Source organism: Lithobates pipiens, unplaced genomic scaffold (assembly GCF_037356315.1).
Source record: "Lithobates pipiens isolate NorthernLeopardFrog02 unplaced genomic scaffold, aLitPip1_a1.2 Scaffold_19, whole genome shotgun sequence".
Lineage (NCBI taxonomy): Eukaryota > Metazoa > Chordata > Amphibia > Anura > Ranidae > Lithobates > Lithobates pipiens.
This window is the reverse complement of record NW_027507764.1, coordinates 374,216,914-374,237,385: the sequence shown is the minus strand read 5'-3', so window position 1 is coordinate 374,237,385 and position 20,472 is coordinate 374,216,914. Positions and strand designations below refer to the sequence as shown.

At 43.6% G+C, this 20,472-nt stretch overlaps 1 protein-coding gene across 3 annotated transcripts in view; it reads left to right on the top strand.

Annotated features, from left to right (window-relative positions):
• The window catches only part of LOC143996978 (glyoxylate/hydroxypyruvate reductase B-like), a 77,683-nt gene that overhangs the window by 12,481 nt on the left and 44,730 nt on the right, over positions 1–20,472 (top strand). For all 3 annotated transcript variants that reach the window (XM_077492314.1, XM_077492312.1, XM_077492313.1), the window contains exons 2-3: positions 13,622–14,013; positions 14,887–15,061. In XM_077492314.1, coding sequence (XP_077348440.1) covers positions 13,629–14,013; positions 14,887–15,061 — 560 coding nt within the window. In that variant the 5' untranslated portion in view covers positions 13,622–13,628. The remainder of the gene's footprint in view (positions 1–13,621; positions 14,014–14,886; positions 15,062–20,472) is intronic.

Here is a 20,472-nt window from a genome sequence, read left to right as displayed (position 1 = left end):
CGTCGAAAGTTTGCGCGATGACGTGTACAGCACGTACGACGGGACTAGAAATAGGAAGTCCAATACACAGCAATGCAACCTTTCGCCGTGTAAATCCTTTCTGAACATGCGCCATACTTAGTCCGTCGAACTAGCCTACTCACGAGCGGATTGTCCGCTGAAACCAAAGTCTGACGGACAATATTACGGAAATTCCGAAATACTTAGTCCGCCAGACTGCACGCTGAAAAAGTCCGCTGAAGCCCACACACGAGCGGACTGTCCGCTGAAATGTGTTTCGACGGACTAAGTTGGCCAGACAGTCCGCCCGTGTGTACGCGGCTTTAGGCTTCACGTACACTGCTGCTGGTAAACAGATGTTTTGGGCAGTTGGGCGTTTTTTTCAGCTGCCCCTGAACTCTCCTCTGTTATTTTATCAGTATATGTACACAGGGTCGTTTCTAGGCAGTTGAGTTTAGAAGCATTTTTTGAAAAGCAAAAAAAATGCAGTAAGAACGGATGTTCAGAGGCATTTGAAATTGTCTGTAACAGCTTGTAAACGGGGTGGTTCACATTTAGCAGCAAAAAACACTTCTAAACATAAACGCAGCAAAACTGACATTTATAAAGATCCGTTAATATCTGTCAAATGAAATTGTTAAGGAGAAGTTGTAAAACTTCCTGTGTACATTAAGCCTTAAAGCAGTGTTCCACCCAAAGAAACAAAACTAAAAGCCAGCAGCTACACATACTGCATACTTTAACAATAGGACAATTTCCTGTCCTGGAGTCCAGCAATGTTTGCACCGCAGCTGATGTTTCCATCAGCTGTTGGGTACTGCCACCGCCATTGCGGGTATGGGTACCCGGCAGTGTAGCCTTACAGGAACCCTACTGGCCAAGGCCCCGCTCCTCTCTTCTACTGGCCTGGCGACAGGGAGAGGAGGAGGGAGCCCAGCGGTGATGTCACGGGCTGCGGCCTGGACTCCCAGAAGTGGGAACAGGATACCTGTCAAAGACCCCCAAAAGGTGCCAATTGTGGCACCGGAGGGGAAGAGGAGACAAATGAGCGGAAGTTCCAATTTGGGACAGAACTGCGCTTTAAGCAAAAGGTCTATCAAAATCTAAGGCTAAACATACTCCCACCCCCATTCTAAGACTATTCTTTCTACCCTGTGAAAAAAACATGCTTATGCGTACAGTACATCCAGGAAAGTATTCACAGCATTTCACTTTTTTCACATTTTGTTATGTTAAAGACTTATTCCAAAATGGATTAAAAGAGAAGTATGTTTTTTTTGTTTTGTTTTTTACCCATCATACTTACCTAGGTGGATGCAGCATCTGTCCTCCGCCGCCTCTGCACTGTGAACCGAGGCCATCGAACAATGACAATGACTTTGTTCTCTCGGCTCCCCGAGCAGAGAGCTGCTGCCTGTCAATCGGCAGCTCTCCTCTGCTCCTCCGCGCTCTCTGAGCTGTGGAGGGGTGGGAAGCAGCCATCTCAGGCTCTCAGCAGCTCGTTGAGAGACTGAGACAGGCATGGGTGTAGCATAAGGGGTTGCAGGGATCACAATCCCAACCCTGACCCTAGGTCCAGGGGCCCCCTGCATCCTCCCTGTCATATTATAATATCCTCCACAAAATCAATCTCCGATCTGCCCTAGGGCGCCAAAGCCAGGCTCCAGTACTGGGCTTCTACTTTCCCTTCTGCAGTCCACACCCCTCTATTCCCAGTGGCTGGGGAATCTGTGATCCATCTCCTGAATGGAGAGGCGCACGAGGTGAAAACAGCCCAGGATGGGGAAGTGTCTTTCCTCCGTGCTGGCAACATGGAATGGTAACTCAGCTCAGTATGGCAAGAGGAGGAGAGTGCCGTCCTGTAGCCATGATGGGACTGATACCACTGGTGAGTTATGACACTGCTAGTCACCAGCTGGGATTCTCTGTACCTCCCCACCCAGCAATGTTTACTTACCCCACTTCCCTGACAACTGGGGAGTAGACACACACCTTCAGGAGAAACCTTCAGAAATTGCTAAAACAAATCCCTTAACACCTTGATGGGCTACAGGCTCCAGATTTTGTGTCACATGGCTTTGCCCTCCCAGATCTAAGTTGCCCCTGACCACCCCCTCCACCCTGCATGCTATGAGCTCCTTTCTCATTACAGCACTCTTTACTGTATCTCCTCTGCAGGGCTGAAATCACATTCCTTTACAACAGAGCCAGTTAGCCATGATCTGCACAGGGTGTATCTGCCTATTGCAACTACACAGCCGTTCCAAACAGAGAATTTGACAGGTCAGAAGGGCAACATAAAAGCCAGATACACCCCGTGACAGACTGTGTGTAAGGAAATGTGATTTCAGCCCTGTGTAGTGGGGGGGGGGGGGGGGGGGGAAGCTGTATACAGTGCTGGAATGGGAAAGGAGCTCTGCCAAGTGACCTGCCAGGGGTCCCTGTTCTCTGATTCACCAGCAGTAATCCCTGTCCTCTGATGTAAAGAGGAACTCTGGGAACTCAAAACTCTTAAGACATTTTCAGTATCTTGGCATACTGTGGGTGTATCTGCATGCATGTTGGAAGTAGTGGAGGGGGCCCGGGTCAACTATGGCATCGGGGGCTCACAAGCTTCAAGCTACGCCTCTGGAGACAGGCACCAGGCAGACCCAGAATTTATTGTTGTGATGATGCAGTGCCTGGACTGATTCCAGTGACATTAGCAGAAAGTGGACTTCAGACCACTCTCGTGTGAAAAAGGGTCACAGGACTGCAAAACGAATTGCACCCTTGTGACCCATAGACTTCTCCTTTAAATTTTATGATTTTCCTCAAAATTCCTAAATTCTTTAACCAATACCCCATAATGGCAACGTGAAAATAGTTTCAAATCTTTGCAAATTTAGTAAAAACTAAAAAAATAAAGAAAACACCCTTTGCTCAATATTTTTTTTAAGGACCTTTGGCACCAATTATAGCATCAAGTCTTTTTGAGTATGATGCTAAAAGTTTGACACACCTATTTTTGGAACGGTTCTCACATTTTTCTTCCAGGACCTCTCAAGCTCCATCAGGTGGGATGGGGAGCGTTGGTGCACAGCCATTTTCAGATCTGTCCTGAGATGTTCAAGTCTGGGCTCTGGCTGGGCCACTCAAGGACATTCACAGGGTTGCTCTGTACCCACTCCTTTGTTATCTTGGCTGTGTGCTGATGTGGGAATGTGAGGCCTATGATTTTTACCTTCAATGATAATCAGAATTAATAAATGGACATCCAATATGTCTTAGTGTGTCAGAAAACTGCCTGGACATTCTGAGAACAGCTGACATCATAAAACAACTCTGGAATGTTATCTAGAGTTAGTATCTAGGAAGCACCACTATACTACATGGTGTATACAGTGGTGTGAAAAAGTGTTTGCCCCCTTCCTCATTTCCTGTTCCTTTGCATGTTTGTCACACTTAAGTGTTTCGGAACATCAAACCAATTTAAACAATAGTCAAGGACAACACAAGTAAACACAAAATGCAATTTGTAAATGAAGGTGTTTATTATTAAAGGTGAAAAAAAATCCAAACCATCATGGCCCTGTGTGAAAAAGTGATTGCCCCCTAAACCTAATAACTGGTTGGGCCACCCTTAGCAGCAACAACTGCAACCAAGCGTTTGCGATAATGTGCAATGAGGCTTTTACAGCGTCCTGGAGGAATTTTGGCCCACTCATCTTTGCAGAATTGTCCTAATTCAGTTACATTAGAGGGTTTTCGAGCATGAACAGCCTTTTTAAGGTCATACCACAACATCTCAATTGGATTCAGGTCAGGACTTTGGCTAGGCCACTCCAAAGTCTTCATTTTGTTTTTCTTCAGCCATTCGGTGGTGGACTTGCTGGTGTGTTTAGGATCATTGTCCTGCTGCAGAACCCAAGTTCGTTTCAGCTTGAGTACACGAACAGATGGTCGGACATTCTCCTTCAGGATCTCTTGGTAGACAGCAGAATTCATAGTTCCTTTTATCACGGCAAGTCTTCCAGGTCCTGAAGCAGCAAAACAGCCCCAGACCATCACACTACCACCACCATATTTTACTGTTGGTATAATGTTCTTTTTATGAAATGCAGTGTTCCTTCTACGCCAGATATACTTGGACACACACCTTCCAAAGAGTTCCACTTTTGTCTCATCGGTCCACAGAATGTTGTCCCAAAAGTCTTGGGGATCATCAAGATGTGTTGTGGAGAAATTGAGACGAGCTTTGATGTTCTTTTTGCTCAGCAGTGGTTTTCTCCTTGGAACTCTGCCATGCAGGCCATTTTTGCCCAGTCTTTTCCTGATGGTGGAGGCATGAACGCTGACCTTAACTGAGGCAAGTGAGGCCTGCAGTTCCTTGGACGTTGTTGTGGGGTCTTTTGTGACCTCTTGGATGAGTCGTCGCTGCGCTCTTGGGGTAATTTTGGGCGGCCGGCCACTCCTGGGAAGGTTCACCACTGTTCCATGTCTTCGCCATTTGTGGATAATGGCTCTCACTGTGGTTCGCTGGATTCCCAAAGCTTTGGAAATGGCTTTATAACCCTTTCCAGACTGATAGATCTCAATTACTTTCTTTCTCAATTGTTCCTGAATTTCTTTGGGTCTCGGCATGATGTGTAGCTTTTAAGGATCTTCTGGTGGACCTTACTGTGTCAAGCAGCTCCTATTTAAGTGATGCCTTGATTGTGAACAGGTGTGGCAATAATCAGGCCTGGATGTGGCTAGAGAAATTGAACTCAGGTGTGGACAACCACAGTTATAGTATGTTTTAACAAGGGGGGCAATCACTTTTTCACACAGGGCCATGATGGTTTGGATTTTTTTTCACCTTTAATAATAAACACCTTCATTTACAAATTGCATTTTGTGTTTACTTGTGTTGTCCTTGACTATTGTTTAAATTGGTTTGATGTTCCGAAACACTTAAGTGTGACAAACATGCAAAGGAACAGGAAATGAGGAAGGGGGCAAACACTTTTTCACACCACTGTAGATGTACTGTAACTAAGACAATCCCTTGCCTGGAGGGAATCACTTGGGGGCTGTGAGGATGACCTCTGAGAGTGGTAATGTTACCAAACATGTTTTACTTAAATTGTGTTGAGCAGAGAGGGGATATAGAAGCAAGCCAAGCTCTCTTGTTTTTTATGACATGCAATGACCTCCAGTTGACCAAGTGTGGCCACCTGGCTTAAGTGAATGAATAGGACTCTCTTCATCCACACCCTTGAGTGTATATGTGAGAGGGGGTGTTTCTACCGGGAAGGAGAGGTGGACTTTTCTAAAAGTGTGTATATATTGGAACACAGATCACTGGCCTCACTCCTAGCCTCATGGAAGACAAAGCATAGTCACGTAAGGATTCTCTCTATAATGTACCTCCTTCACATTCCTGGTGTGTAACTTCATCTTTTCTGTAACTTTTCCTGTCCTACAATTTGTCCTGGTATACTGATAGCATTTGTAGGTCCATTATAGTAATATTCCTATTTCTATTACTTTGTATCACTGGTAACATCTTTGTTTTAAGGTTGTATAATTTATGTTAGAGAGAATAAATAAAAAAAAAAAAAAAGAAGAAGAGTTCCCCTTGGGGTTTTCAGGCAGCAACAAGAAGCAGAGATAAATCCGTGAAAAGTTATATTTATTTTATTGATTCAACGGCTTATTTGCCATCATAGATTTAAAAATACAGGCTCTGGTATATAATATTATAGCATATCAGTGGATAAACAGTATATGCAACATGTAATACAAAATAGGTTACAGGAACAATTTACAAGTACAGCACTTTTTCAAAAGTTGCAAAATAGCACCCGGGCTGCCCCAATGCATTTCGACCTTCAGGGAGTCAGGGTCTTCTTCAGGGGGTAAAAAGCAACAAAGCCCTGGCGAAAGGAGTAGTTATATTGTATATTCTGCAGGTAATCAAAGAAAAAAAGACTTTCAATATAATAGGTTTTAACCGAAACATTAATGTAATATCAAAACTTATTTCGATAATATTTACCAGTTCCACCGAACCAATGCTTTTCAACCAGAGACTTCTAATAAAATCAGAAAAACGGAACAGTGCCTTCCCTCAAAGGGTCATCCTGGATCCGCTGCCTCACTATTTTGACCCACCTCAACCACCCACCAAGATGGACACAGGGAGGGGGAGGGGGGACAAAAGAAGGGGAGAAAAAAGGCGGAACACGACTTCACGGGGCCATCAAACGCTAGCTTACAAGAATTGACAGTGTCTGGAGTTTCCCCAGGGTGATCAGAGGAACAGAGGAGGAGGTTCTTGGCACACCCAAGGTGGCCACACCTAAAAATAATGAAATACAATATGATATGATATGGAGCAAATACATCACAAAAAATGTATATTATAACTAGTTGTTTGACTGGAGTATTGCGTATATTGTGTTAATCTACAAAAGCATAGATAAGTGGGAATAGTGAAATGAGAGGGAATGCCACTTTGTTTCCCAAGTAATGTTTAAACAAATAATAAACAGGTGTGATATTCCATATTGTGACAATCGGTATTATGCTAAATAATGTGAATGTAGTTCAAAAATGACAATAATAATAATAATAATAATAATAAACTAGTGATGCAAATAAACCAAAAATGTGTGACTGTGTAAAAGAAAAGAAATAAAAAACCCCCATAAATGTGTGTATTGAATCAATGACCCCATAAACATGTGGTGATGCCTAAAAAAGTGATAGTATGAATAGTGATTAAAAATATATTAAGAGCGTCAGTGAATAATAATGTATTACCTGTGTATTGTATCTGCCGCACTTATATTGTAGTCTGCAGATAAGTAAATAGCCCCTTAAAATGAATAGCGAAAAGCCCCCAGTGCCTCAGCGGCCCTTTCACACGGGGCGGATCAGTTCTGATCCGCCCCGTGGATGTCCGTTTGCTCAGCGGGGATCACTCTGCCGATCCCCGCTGAGCAGGGAGATGACAGCTCCGTCTCTGCACACTGCGCAGGGACGGACCTGTCACAGCGCCGCTCTCCCCTATGGGAGATCGGATGACGACGGACCGCAGTGCCCGTCGTCATCCGATCCGATCCGCAGACGGATGGAAAAATAGCTTTTTCCTCCGTTACACTTTTTCGGATCGGAGCGGGTCGGATGTCAGCGGACATGTCACCGCTGACATCCGACGCTCCATAGACCTCTATGGAGCACCCGTTCAGGTCCGCCTGAAAAACTGACAGGCGGGCCTGAACGGGACATCAGTGTGAAAGAGGCCTAAAGCTAAATCAAAAGTGATAAAGTTACCAAACTTCATATTGTATCAATAAAAAGATGCAGCGAAAAGAGATATCTCTCTTCAGCATACTCCATACCTGTTTCAATGATCTGTTTGAGTGGTGTTCCAGGACTCAAATGAAAAGGTCCTGGCTAATACACCTTATTTATAGCACTTACTTGTTTGTTTGATTAGATACAGGTGGGATTCTCCTCCTATTTATGGGTGTGTCAGCTCTCCACCCATTTGCTGCTCTCAACCATCAGAGCCATATTTATGGCTCCTGTCAATTCCTCGGCGTTCCGGAAGGCACATAATGCCCCGGAATTCTCGTCGCCTCCGATGCAATCCGCGTGACGTCGCGATGATACGCGCGCGTATAATTTATGTTATAGTTTGTAATAATCGGAATAATACAAGTTTCTTTTCTGTACGATAGTACGTTTAAATAAATTTGATTGTTATTCTTTTCGCACAGTTATCATCGTTTTAATTCTATCCGTAATAGTGGCAACCTCAGTGGTTGACTATTATAGAGATAAAAGGTTTTAATCACTTATTTTATGTATCATTAGGCATATAAGTGAGGTAGGTAGAAATCGCTGTTGCAGTACTTAGGGTCGTTGTCCTGTTGGAAGATAAATCTTCGCCCCTGTCTGAGGTCCAGAGTGCCCTGGAGCAGGTTTTCACCAAGGATGTCTTTGTACATTGCTGCGTTTATCTTTCCCTCAATCCTAGCTAGTCTTCCAGTTGCTGCGGATGAAAAATTTTACTACAGCATGATACTGCCACCACCATGCTTCACTGTAGGGATGATATTGGACAGGTGATGAGCGGTGCCTTGTTTCCTCCAGACATGATGCTTGCCATTCAGGCCAAAGAGTTCAATCTTTATTTCATCAGACCAGAGAATTTAGTTTCTCATGGTCTAAGAGTCCTTCAGGCAGGCTGTCATGTGCCTTTTACTGAGGAGTGGCTTCTGTCTGGCCACTCTACCATACAGGCCTGATTGGGGGAGTGCTGCAGAGATGGTTGTTCTTCTGAAAGGTTTTCCTCACTCCACAGAGAGGCTGGAGCTCTGTCAGAGTGACCATCGCGCTCTTGGTCACCTCCCTGGCTAAGGCCCTTCTCCCCTGATCGTTCAGTTTGGCCGGGAGACCCGTTCTAGGAAGAGTCCAGGTGGTTCCAAATTTCTTCATTTACGGATGATGGAGGCCTCTATGCTCATTGGGACCTTCAATGCTGCAGACATTTTTCTGTACCCTTCCCCAGATCTGTGCCTTGATACAATCCTGTCTCTGAGGTCTACACACAATTCCTCGGACACCATAGCTTGGTATGTGCTCTGACGTGCACTGTTAACTGTGGGACCGTATATAGACAGGTGTGTGCCTTTCCAAATAATGTCCAATCAACTGAATTTACCACATGTAGACTCCAAGTTGTAGAAACATCTCTAGGATGTGGAAACAGGATGCACCTGTGCTCAATTTTGAGTGTCATGGCAAAGGCTGTGACTACTTATGTACATGTAGGGCTGCAACTAACGATTAAAAAAATTGTTGTTTATAATTTAGCTAATCTGTAAAGTTTTAAAAAAGGCTTTTTTTTCTAATATATTGGTATGCAGTGGTAAATATAAATAACCAACTATATGGTTAGGGAGCAAAATCTCTAGTCCACTCTGAGAATAACAGACTGAAGAGATATATTGTATATAATATTAGAGGTTGAATCTGGTAAATATCATCATACTCGGAGATCATTTTTTTAATATAAAGAAACAAAAAGTTAAAGACTTTTTTGCAGATTTTCAAACAGAACTGTAATATATTATATGCTGGCCATACAAAAACTATTTCTTCCTTTAAAAAAAATGTAATTTTAAGAACGTTTGTTGGATTTTCTAATCGTTAGTGGAGTCAAATCAACGTTCGTTTTCAACCACAGTGAAGGGAAAATTTAGTAATAGAAAACTTCTTGGTCAAGGGAATTTTCAGACAGTGTATGTGGTTTTCAACAACATTCTTTCAGCGAATGTACAAAGATTTTTCGTATGAATTTTCATCTGAAAATTGATCCGTGTGACCAACATAAGGCTCGGTATACACCTGTGCGGTTTGCTTTTGATCTATTTCTGCAGTGATTTTTGTGCACGTGATTTTGCTGAGATTTGTGTTTTAAAAATTTTTTTTTGACCAATTTGTTGGGCAGATTAAAAGAAAAAATTGCTGCAAAAACGCATTAAATGCTCTTCTGATGCTTCTCCATTGAAGTATGTGGAACCAAAAAATCACAGTTTTTCATTGAAAAAAGTCCTTGACCCTTTCCAAATATGCTGCACCTGAAAAAAGCCTTGATGTGAATGTGTCCCATAGGAAACCATGTTAAATGAACTGTAGTGTGTTTCTGCAAAAAGCACCAAAAAACACATTAGGTGTGAACCAGGCCTAAGACGTTTAGTAACATAATGGGCTTAAAAAACTAAAATTAGCCCTTTATAGTACAAAAAGAGCAAATGTGTCGCTACTGTAAGGGGTTAATTTTTTTTTTTTACTGTGCAACAGTGAAAATAATATTTACAGTAGCGATTATTTGCTCTTTTTGTACTATAAAGGGCTGATTTTAGTTTTTAAATTAAAATCAATTAATCGATCATGAAAATAGTAATCAATTAATTTCATAATCGATTAGTTGTCGATTAATCGATTAGTTGTTTCGGCCCTATGTACATGTGATTTTTTTTTTTTTTCATTTGAAATCTTTGCAAATTTATTAAAAATAAAAACAAACTTCTTTTACATTGTCATTATGGGGTATTTCTTGTAGAATTTTGAGGAAAATCATGAATTTAATACATTTTTGGAATAAGGCTGTAACCTAACAAAATGTGAAGCGCTGTGAATACTTTCCGGATGCACTTGTACCTATTCTGAAGCTGGTCTGGTCACATAATCAGGTCCCAGCACTGGCTCCAGTGTAGAGGAGGGGCAGCTGACAACGGATGCCCTATAGTAAGGGTGATGTCACTGCACAGGCATTTGCAGCCGTGTCCAAGGATCTTTTCTCTTCACCAAAGTTGCCGCTGTAGAGATCGTGGTGTGGAGCGAGGGTACGCCTTGCGATGCTTAACCCTGTGGGGACCCCCTCACCCCCTGGTTTCTGGGATTTCCTCCCGTCCCATTGGCCAGGCTTACTCCCCTCCTCCTACCTCCCAGTCCCTGGTGTTTGGGATGACTTTTCCTGGTGTCCCTGGGCGGGAGGGGGGCCTTCTCAGTTGTCCGTGCGGGTTCTGCAAGGTGGAGGTCCATCCATTTATGGAGTTCAAGGGTTCTTCAGGGTCCTCTGTGTCCCCTAGACTTGCTGTTGGATGCCTTGGAGTCAGTCATCTCCCAGGTGGAGGCAACATTTAGGCGCAAGGCAAGCAGGAAGCGCCCCTCCACCATCACCTGTGTCTTTGAACATTTGTCATGATACTAATGATGGAGTCTCCTTCCTTTAAAGATTCTGTAGACTGTTGGGCCCACAACCCTTCCGTAAGCGCCTCAGGCACTGAGAATAGGGAATAAGGTTCTGCGACAAAGTTTGCCTACTGTACAAGTGAATCAGATGTACGTGGATCTGGTGGACCAGTTAGTCCAGGGCCTGAAGTATGTTTGCGATGTATCCTTGTATTCTGCTTCGGCTCAAATGCTGATCTGCTGACCTGACTTCTAAAAAGTCCTTGGTTGATCCACTGCCCCAGGGAAAATGTCTCTACAGTGTTACCTTTGATGACATCATCAGGAGCCTCATGACAGACAAGAGTACCTTCCTCCCACAGGTCAAGAAGGGGCGTGAACTGCATCGGAAGTCTGGGCCTTGCTTTACTGCCCCAGGAGCTTTTTTGTTCCCCTTGCACCTCTGACAAGTGCCCCAAGCCTTTCAAGATCTCTGTGGGTGGTTCCAAGGGCTCCTGGACACACAAATCTACCAAGATTGCGGACAAACCCTCTTCAGTATGACAGTTTACTTCCACGCGTTTCCAGGATGTGGGATCGTCTCTGCTGGTTTTCGGGTCCATAGACCTCCCTCATTCCATGCAAGTGGGTCCACAAACTGGTTGTGTCTGGCAGCAGGATAGAATTAATTTTTTATCCACCTGAGAAACTCTTTCCCTTCAGTCTTTCCTGTGTGCCATCACTCCTTTGAGCCTTGTGCAGGGCGGTGCAGGATTTGAGGCACCAAGAACCGATAATCCCGGTGCCCGAGCCAGAATGGTTCCAGGGGCTTTGTGCGGGTGCAGAAGTTCAAGATAGAATGCATTCAATTTGTGGTGGCTTGTCTTCATCAGGAGGATTTTGTGGCATCCATAGACATCAAGGATGCCTGCCTACACATTCCCATCTACGAGGGACATCAGCGGTTACTTTGGTTTGCAATGAGGGATGCAAATTATCGTTTTGTGGCACCACCCTTCAATTTGGCCTGGCCATCACCCCCCCCCCCCCTTGGTAATCTCCAAGTTGCTGGCTTCAGTTGTTACTGAGACAACTGTGAGTTTCCCGTGATGGGTTATCTGGACGTCCTACTCCAACGGGCAGACTTCCAGGCTGCACAGACGGACAGCATGGAGATCACGATGCGCTTCCTGTAGGACTTTGGATGGGTCCTGAACCTCAAGAGGTCTACCCTGATCCCAACCAGGAGGCTGGAATGTCTGGGCCTGAGTCTCAGCTTGAAGTAGGCCACAGTGGTATTCCTGGTGGATGAGCACTGAAAGCCTGACTGCTGTTCAACTATTCAAGTCCCACAAGCAGTCCTCCCTACGGTTTTGTATGCAGGCTTTGAGTTTAATGGTTTCCTGGGATCGAGATCACTAAATTGCTGTACTCCGGAGGAGGCTCGGCTACCCATCAACGTCCTAGGACTGCGAGCGATCGGGCTGCCTCTGTCGCATTGGACTGATCTTCTCTGGGGGCTCCCAGTCTGCTATGTCTTTGTTTCGGAGGTTGGATTCTCTCTGTGCTCACAGAGGGCCCAAGAAAAGACCTGGTGGCCTCCCCTGCTACTTTATCCTGTTTGATTCAGCAGACAATTGTTCTGGAGTGCATCATTAAGGGTCGGGCTCCTCCCTCGCCCATTGCAGCACACTCCACCAGGGTGATTAATGCCACCTAAGTGTTTAGACCTCCTTTTTGTTAAAAAAAAAAAAGTGTTTAGACCTCAGGCGTCTGTGTCTCAGGTTTGCAAGGCGGCTTGCTTGTTATCTGTGCACACTTTTAAATAATACATTTTACAAATTGAAGTGTTTGCATAGTTGGATGCTTGTTTTGGCAGCAGGGTTTTGCAGGCTGCCTTTAAAACTCCTTGTTTTTTTTGCGCACCCTTTCTTGAGACACTGCTCTGGGGCATCCCAATGGTCAAGAATCAGAAAGGAAGACAGAAAGTAGGGAGAGATTTTTTTTATTTTTTTTTTATTTTTTTTACATTTCATCAGTTGCTTCCTGGTTTCACCCTGTTTGGGTGAATGGAAAAACTTACAATTTGTCACATACTTTGATTGTTATGTAAACCTCTTATGTGTGCTGTTATCATACAATATATTTTTATACTGGAAGGATTTACTCCCTTAATGACCAGGCCATTTTTTGCTATACGGCACTGCGTTGTTTTAACTGACAATTGCGCAGTTGTGAGATGCTGTACCCAAACAAAATTGATGTCCTTTTTTTCCGCACAAATAGGGCTTTCTTTTGGTGGTATTTGATCACCTCTGTGTTTTTATTTTTTGCGCTATAAATAAAAAAAGGGACAAGTTTGAAAAAAAAAATGTTTTACTTTCTGCTATAATACATATCCAGGATAGATTTAGGGACTTTTTTTTTTTATTATTGTTTCTACTCGTAATGGTGGCAATCTGCAATTTTTAGTGGGACTGCGACATTTCAGCGGACTAATGTACAAGTACGTCAGTTCGCGCAGGAGAGCTGACATGCCGCAGTTTATCTGCGTGTGCAGGTCGGCTAGTGGTTAACATTTGAATAAATTGATATTTTTTACCTCATGTTTCATTTTGGTGTTTTTGCTTGCCATTAAAATCTCCCTTACTATGGGGGTTACATTTTGTTGCTATTATCCTTCTTACGGCTGAGACATGGTGGGGGCAAAGATGAGGAGGTGCCACAGCTGCAGTAGTGAGTGTATTAGTAATAGTAGTAGTAGTGTGAGGGCCACATAATATGGCCTGGAGGGCAAGATTCAGCACATGGGCCTTGTGTTTGACACATGTACTCTAGAGCATAGTTCACTGTAGATGAATGAGAGATGTACTTAATCATTTCTACCTTGTTCATCTATTTGTTTCAGTTACAAGATGGAGACAGGTAAGGACCTGCCTTGCATACTGGTGCAGGAAATAGGAGGATCCTTTGGCGTTATGGAGGAGCATGTGGACTACTTGGAGGAGCGATTTACTTTGATCACTATGAAAGAGTTAAAGGAGAAGAAAGAACGGGTAGCAGATAAGATAGTGTGCATCTTTAATTGGGCAAACAAGCCTGATGTTGACAAAGAGCTTCTAGAATGCCTTCCTCAACTCAAAGTGATTGCAAGTGCTGGAGCAGGAGTGGATCATTTAAACCTAAAGATGATATCCAGCTATGGGGTGAAAGTTGCCAACACGCCTAACGCTGTGACCAATTCTACAGCTGACTTGGCCATGACACTGCTGCTTGTGTCTGCCAGGAGTTTTCTGGAAGGTAATATTCAAGGCTTTAATTATCTTCACTTATGTTAATGTGATGTCTCCTACCACCCAAAGATGAAAACCATAAGAGTGATGACAATGTTTATTATTATGTTACTCCGTCTTATAATGTAAGGCCATCCATAGACGGTTCAAATCCCGGCTGGTTCAGCTGGAACCAGCCGAGATTCGAACCCTGTGTGGGTAGGCTGAATGTACCAAGTTGATCGATCAACCAACTTGGGTACAACCAGCCTGCCGGATTCGCTTGCGATTATCTCTAGCGGCTGCTAGCAATAAATACTGTCTTATCCCAGCAGGGATGGCTGCCCCCGCCGGGAGCAGACAATTGCTCGGCAGGAGGAATTCCTTTGTCAGCACTGTCCGTGTTGATGGGAGAATCATGTAAGTTTCTTTTCTGCAAAAAAAATTTGCACTGTCTTCGGCCTGTCTTAGATTAGAATATATATAGTTTATTATATATAGGGAAACAAAAGTGGGAGCCATATTAAAGGAGAAGTAAAGCTATTTTGTCTATACTTCTTCTATGGATCGTATGAGTTATTCTGCACTACTATGACCGGTTTTGTGCTAAATCTTTGGAAAGATCCCGACTCCACCCAGATGCCTGGACCGGCATCTGGCTCAGCCTCTCAGCAAGCTGCTGGGAGGATGAGCTAGCGGCTCCCACCCACAGCCCAGCCCTCCACGAAGACAAAATCAAAGCAGCTTAATTTTCAGCTTCAGTTACCACTTATATCTCCCTTTTAAAGCCAGTCCTGTTAGACAGAAACATTATAAAACTATATTTTTTCTATGAAAAGGCTTTCAATAAAATGCACAGCAAATTACAGTACACGTTTAAAAAATATCTTCCTTTGAATAGGTCACAGGATTGCAATGTCTCCAGACACTGATCATTTCCAAGCTAACTGGGTATCCAGAGGGGATATAACAGGGAATACTGTTGGCATTGTCGGAATGGGAAAGATTGGATATAAAATTGCACAAAGAGCAAAGGCATTTGAAATGAAGATTCTGTATCATAACAGACATCAAAGGTAGGACGTTTTGAATACCTTTCAAAGGCTCTTTATCAGTTTTTTTTTTTTTTATAGAAAAATGTATTGATTTATCGTTGCCTGCTTGCTTTGCCACATATTCTTTATCGTATTTAAAGAGTACTGTAGCTGCCTGCTGACTTTTTTAATATTAGGACACTTACCTGTCCACGAATCCAGCGATGTCTTCACCCAAGCCAATTTTCAAAAGGTGCCAAATGTGGCAGTAGAGGGGGAGTGCAATAAGCAGAGCGTTCCCTTTTGGGTAGAGCTCTGCTTCAATATCTGCCACTATCTAAACCATAATCAACATACTTTCTTAAAGACTCCTGAAAGAAAATCACATGCAGACTAAATTCAGTTCATGCTCAATCAGACAAAATTTGAACCACGGGTGGCCCTGCAAGCATCACCTTCAATTCAATTTAAAAATCAAGCCAGGTGGAAAAAAACATTAACAGAATTTGAGATCATTACAGCTACATATGTTTTATATCTGGGGCAAACAAAAAAGTCAAATAAATGCTGTTAATACTTTGAAGTACACTGTTGGATGAAAAAAAAAAAAATGTTGATATCTAATACTGTATAAAAGACAGCAAACTAAGTAGGAAACACAAGTGTCTGTGTTACCTATATCAGCATATAACTTTCCCTACAGCTTTTATACTGGGGCCAATATGCCTGAACTTCTCTCAGCACTGACATTGTGGTCAAGTACAACCTCTGGTAATCATTAGTCACACTTATCATTAATTAACCGAGGAGGGTGTTAAAAGGGAAGTAAACCCTTCCAAACAACTTGGACCTATAGGTAAGCCTAGATTAAGGCTTACCTGTAGGTCCAAGCAATATCTCCTAAACCTATATGGTTTAGGAGATATTTGCCCGAAAATGGGCACCGCTGTCTACGGCGCATGCGCCGTAGACAGCGGCGCGCAGGCGCACTAAATGCGGCAAACCCAAGAATGGATTTGCCAAATTTGTCGACTCCCGTGCGCATGCGCGGGAGTGACGTCATCGCGGCTTCGCCGTATGACAGCAACGGAGCTGCGAGGCGCGACTCCCGTGCGCATGCGCGGGAGTGACGTCATCGCGGTTGCGCCGCTGTCATTGGTCGGAGCTGCGAGACGCCACCAGCAAGATGGACGCGGCGGACTACAGGGATCAGCGGCGACTTCGCTGGCTCCTGTGTCAGGTAAGTGACACATAATGAGCTACTATGCGATGCATAGTAGTCCATTATGCTTTACCTTTGCAGGGAAAAAAAGAGGAAGTAAACCCATCAGGGTTTACTTCCTCTTTAAGAAACCTTCTTTAAAACCAACAGCAATGAAATTTAACCGAGTTAACCAAGAACATCAGATTGGAAACTGTTCCCGATAATTATTAGTGTTAGCAAAGGGAACTGATCCCGCAGCTGAGTTGTACCATGCTGAGTATCAGGCAATTTCCATGGAGGTCTGTAGGAATAACTGCTGCCAAATGACAGGATCATTGGTGCAAAAGGCTCTTAGAATGTACAGAACATGACTTTATGCTGAATTCCCCTAGACCAGTGATGGCGAACCTTGGCACCCCAGATGTTTTGGAACTACATTTCCCATGATGCTCTGGCACTCTGCAGTGTAGTGGAGCATCATGGGAAATGTAGTTCCAAAACATCTGGGGTGCCAAGGTTCGCCATCACTGCCCTAGACCCAGGACATCCATTTTATTAAAGTTCTGCTCTAATTTAAACTTGTTAAAAATAAATTGATTGACGAACTCCAGGAAGATACAAAAAAAAGCAGCTCAGTAATTTAACCACTTCAGCCCCTGACCATTTGGCTGGCCAAAGACCAGAGCGTTTTTTGCGATTCGGCACTGCGTCTCTTTAACTGACAATTGCCTGGTTGTGCAGTGTGGCTCCCAAACAAAATCACTGTCCTCTTTTCCCACAAATAGAGCTTTCTTTTGGTGGTATTTGATCACCTCTGCATTTTTTATTTTTTGCGCTATAAACAAAAAAGAGCGAAAATTTTGAAAAAACTCAATATTTTTTTCTTTTTGCTATAATAAATATCCCCAAAAAATATATAAAAAAAACATTTATTTTCTTTCATCAGGGGACACTTACTAGTACTTACTACGTGGGTTATATTGGCGTATCAGGTGCTGGACACTGGCACGCCCCTTAAGGCGTGAACTTCCCCCATATAACCCCTCCCACTACTGGGAGTCCTCAGTTTTTTCGCCAGTGTCTAAGGTGTTGGGCACGTGTAAGGATGTGTGTACTGAGCTCCACGGCCAGTAATCCTTTGAAGAGAGACAGCCATCCTGACCAGATCCATTCTGATGTGTCTATAATGAACTAAATGCATGGTACCCGGGCCTCGTCATCCAAAGACATGAGGTTTTGCTTGCGAATGCTTTTTAAAGCTGGGTCCTGGTAGTAAGGCCAATAAAAGTTTACTGGCAGGGACTTCTCGCGGGTCCAGGATTGCGGGATTACCTGAGTGTACCCCTGTTCCTGAAGGTTTCCTTTAAAGGTCTTGGAGCCTACCGTGAAGGGTGAAGATAGGGTTTTTTATCTCTGATAAAACCCTGCAGCGAGGAGAAAGAAGAAATTTAGACATTTCTCATTTAAGCGGGCCTCTTCTCCTGTATCAGGGACAACAGCCTCTAGGCAGTCTCGACGGCCTCAGCCGTCAGATTCAAGGGGGAAACCCCAGTGACAGCACCAAGGTCAGAAAAGATCTTGGGGAAAGAAGCCCACCAAGCAGAGTACTAAAGCCTCCTTATGAAGGGGCGCCTGGGGTGGGGGGGAAAGCTCCTGCAATTTTCAAAGATCTGCCAGGAGCAATGTCACGACAAATGGGTGGCTTCTGCAGTGTCTCTAGGCTAAAAGCTAGAGTTCCGAGTTTTGCTGTCTCCCTGGTGTTAGGTCAGGGGTTCCCAAGGACCCAGAAAAGAAGAAGGCTCTCCTTCTAGCAATGGACCATCTGCTAGCGAAAGCAGTCATATCAGAGGTTCCCTTAGAGGAACAGGGCACAGGTTTTTATTCAAACCTCTTCACGGTCCCGAAACCAAATGGGGAAGTAAGACCTATTTTAGATCTCAGAGATCTAAATCAGCACTTGAGCATTTGATCCTTCCGCATGGAGTCAATTCGGTCGGTAGTAGCCATCCTCCAAGGAGGAGAATTTTTGGCTTCGATCGATATCAAGGATGCCCATCTTCCTGTGCCAATATTTCCCGCTCACCAGAGGTTTCTACGATTCGAAGTAGAAAACCGTCACTTTCAGTTTGTGGCCCTGCCATTCGGTCTAGCCACAGCTCCTCAAGTATTCTCAAAGATTCTGGCTCCTGCTTTAGCCAGATTAAGTGCTCAGGGCATAATGGTCCTAGCCTATTTGGACGATCTCCTCTTAGTAGATAATTCGGTTTCCGGGTTAGATCACGGTCTGGTGACAACAGTAAACTACCTGGAATCTCTAGGCTGGGTTCTCAACCTAGAAAAATCCTCCTTGAGGCCATCAAGGAGAGTACAGTACCTGGGACTAATCATAGATGGCAGGGAAAGGTATTTCTACCTCCAAAGAGAATCAGTTCCATTGTAGAACTAATCCATCTCATCAAGGCAAAGAAAAAGCCTTCCATTCGGTTGTGCATGAGATTATTGGGGAAGATGGTGGCCTCCTTCGAGGCCATCACTTACGCACAGTTTCATTCAAGATTGCTACAAATCCTGCAATCCTGTCAGCTTAGAACAAAAAAGTTCAGGCCTTAGATTTTCCGATTCAGCTTGCTTCCGAAGTATGTCAGAGCCTGAATTGGTGGCTGATATCCAGCAACCTTCAAAAGGGAAGGACATTTATACCTTCCACCTGGAAGGTAGTAACCACGGATGCCAGTCTTTTAGGCTGGGGAGTGGTCCTGGAAGAGGATTCTGTCCAGGTAAAGTGGTCCAGGTTGGAAAGGACCTTGCCTATCAATATTTTGGAAATTCGGGCAATCCATCTGGCTTTAAGAGCGTGGACGGTCAGACTGAATGGCTGTCCTGTCAGGATTCAGTCTGACAATGCCTCGGCTGTGGCTTACATCAATCGCCAGGGGGGCACGAGGAGTCGTGCTGCCCAGAGAGAAGTGAATCATGTTTTGCCTTGTGCAGAACACAACGTCCCTTGCCTATGGGCAGTTTTCATTTCCGGGATAGAGAATTGGCAGGCGGACTACTTGAGCCGCCAAAAATTGTTTCCAGGACAGTGGTCTCTTCACCCCGACATCTTTCTTGTGATATGTCAGAGATGGGGTACTCCGGACGTGGACCTGTTTGTGTCCAGATTCAACAACAAAGTCAAACGCGTTCAATGGAACCACGCACACTACGTCACTTCCGGGTTGGTTTGAGCGCAGATGACACGCACGCAGCGCATCCACTGAGCGAACCCTGGAGTATTTTAACATATGCTATGAAGGCGAAATAGATGGCCCTACCCTAGGGGAATCTACAATTGCAGTTTGCACACGGGATAGTCCTGGAATTTAAAGGTCACCTACAACTAAGAAGGCTCACTAACCAAAATTAACTATTTGAGTTTTCCTATAGTGAAGTGTGACCATAAGTAAGAACTGATCCTTTTGGGTTGGACAGCCATTTGTGAAGCTTTTATTATTTTTTACATTTTTGATTTTTATTTATATTTTTATTTTTATATATATATATATATTTTTTTTTTTTCATTTTTATGGTTAAAAATGTATTTCTATATCTCCCAACTCATATCTTGATCTGCTTGTGGGCTCTCTGATTTTTCTGATGGTCACTGACCCACGGATGTTATAGAAAGTGGGAGTCCTGGACTATATTTTCTTATATGCATATATATGCTATACGTAGCTTGTTTTGATATATTTTTTTATACATTTTTGTGGAAATAAACAGTTTTTTGCCTAAATAAACCATTAGTGCTTCTCTCAAGTATATACATACTACACTATGGAGACTTTATATTTTTCCTATGAGGGATAAACGGAACCCCCGTTCTGGATGTGAAGGATTACATGGGCGAGGAGCCGGAATTTTAAAAGGCTGATTAAAGGCGAATTACCCCAGCTGGGGTGCATCTTTCTGGTGAGTGGGGAACCTTGTGGGTGAGCACGGAAGTCACTTTGAAGGATATACAGCAAGCACGAAAGTCACCTTATGAATATAATTCTTGGACTTGCACAATAGAAGATTGTTCAACAATGGACATTTTAATATATTAATTTAATGTTTGTGGTTCTTGGTTTTTGGTTATATATATTTTTTAAGGGTGGTGTGGTACACTTATCCATAAATGTTTTATATTTTGTATTTTTTTTCATTTTTTCTTTTTTCCTTTTTTTCCTTTTATATATGGACTTTTGATCTGTAATATACATTT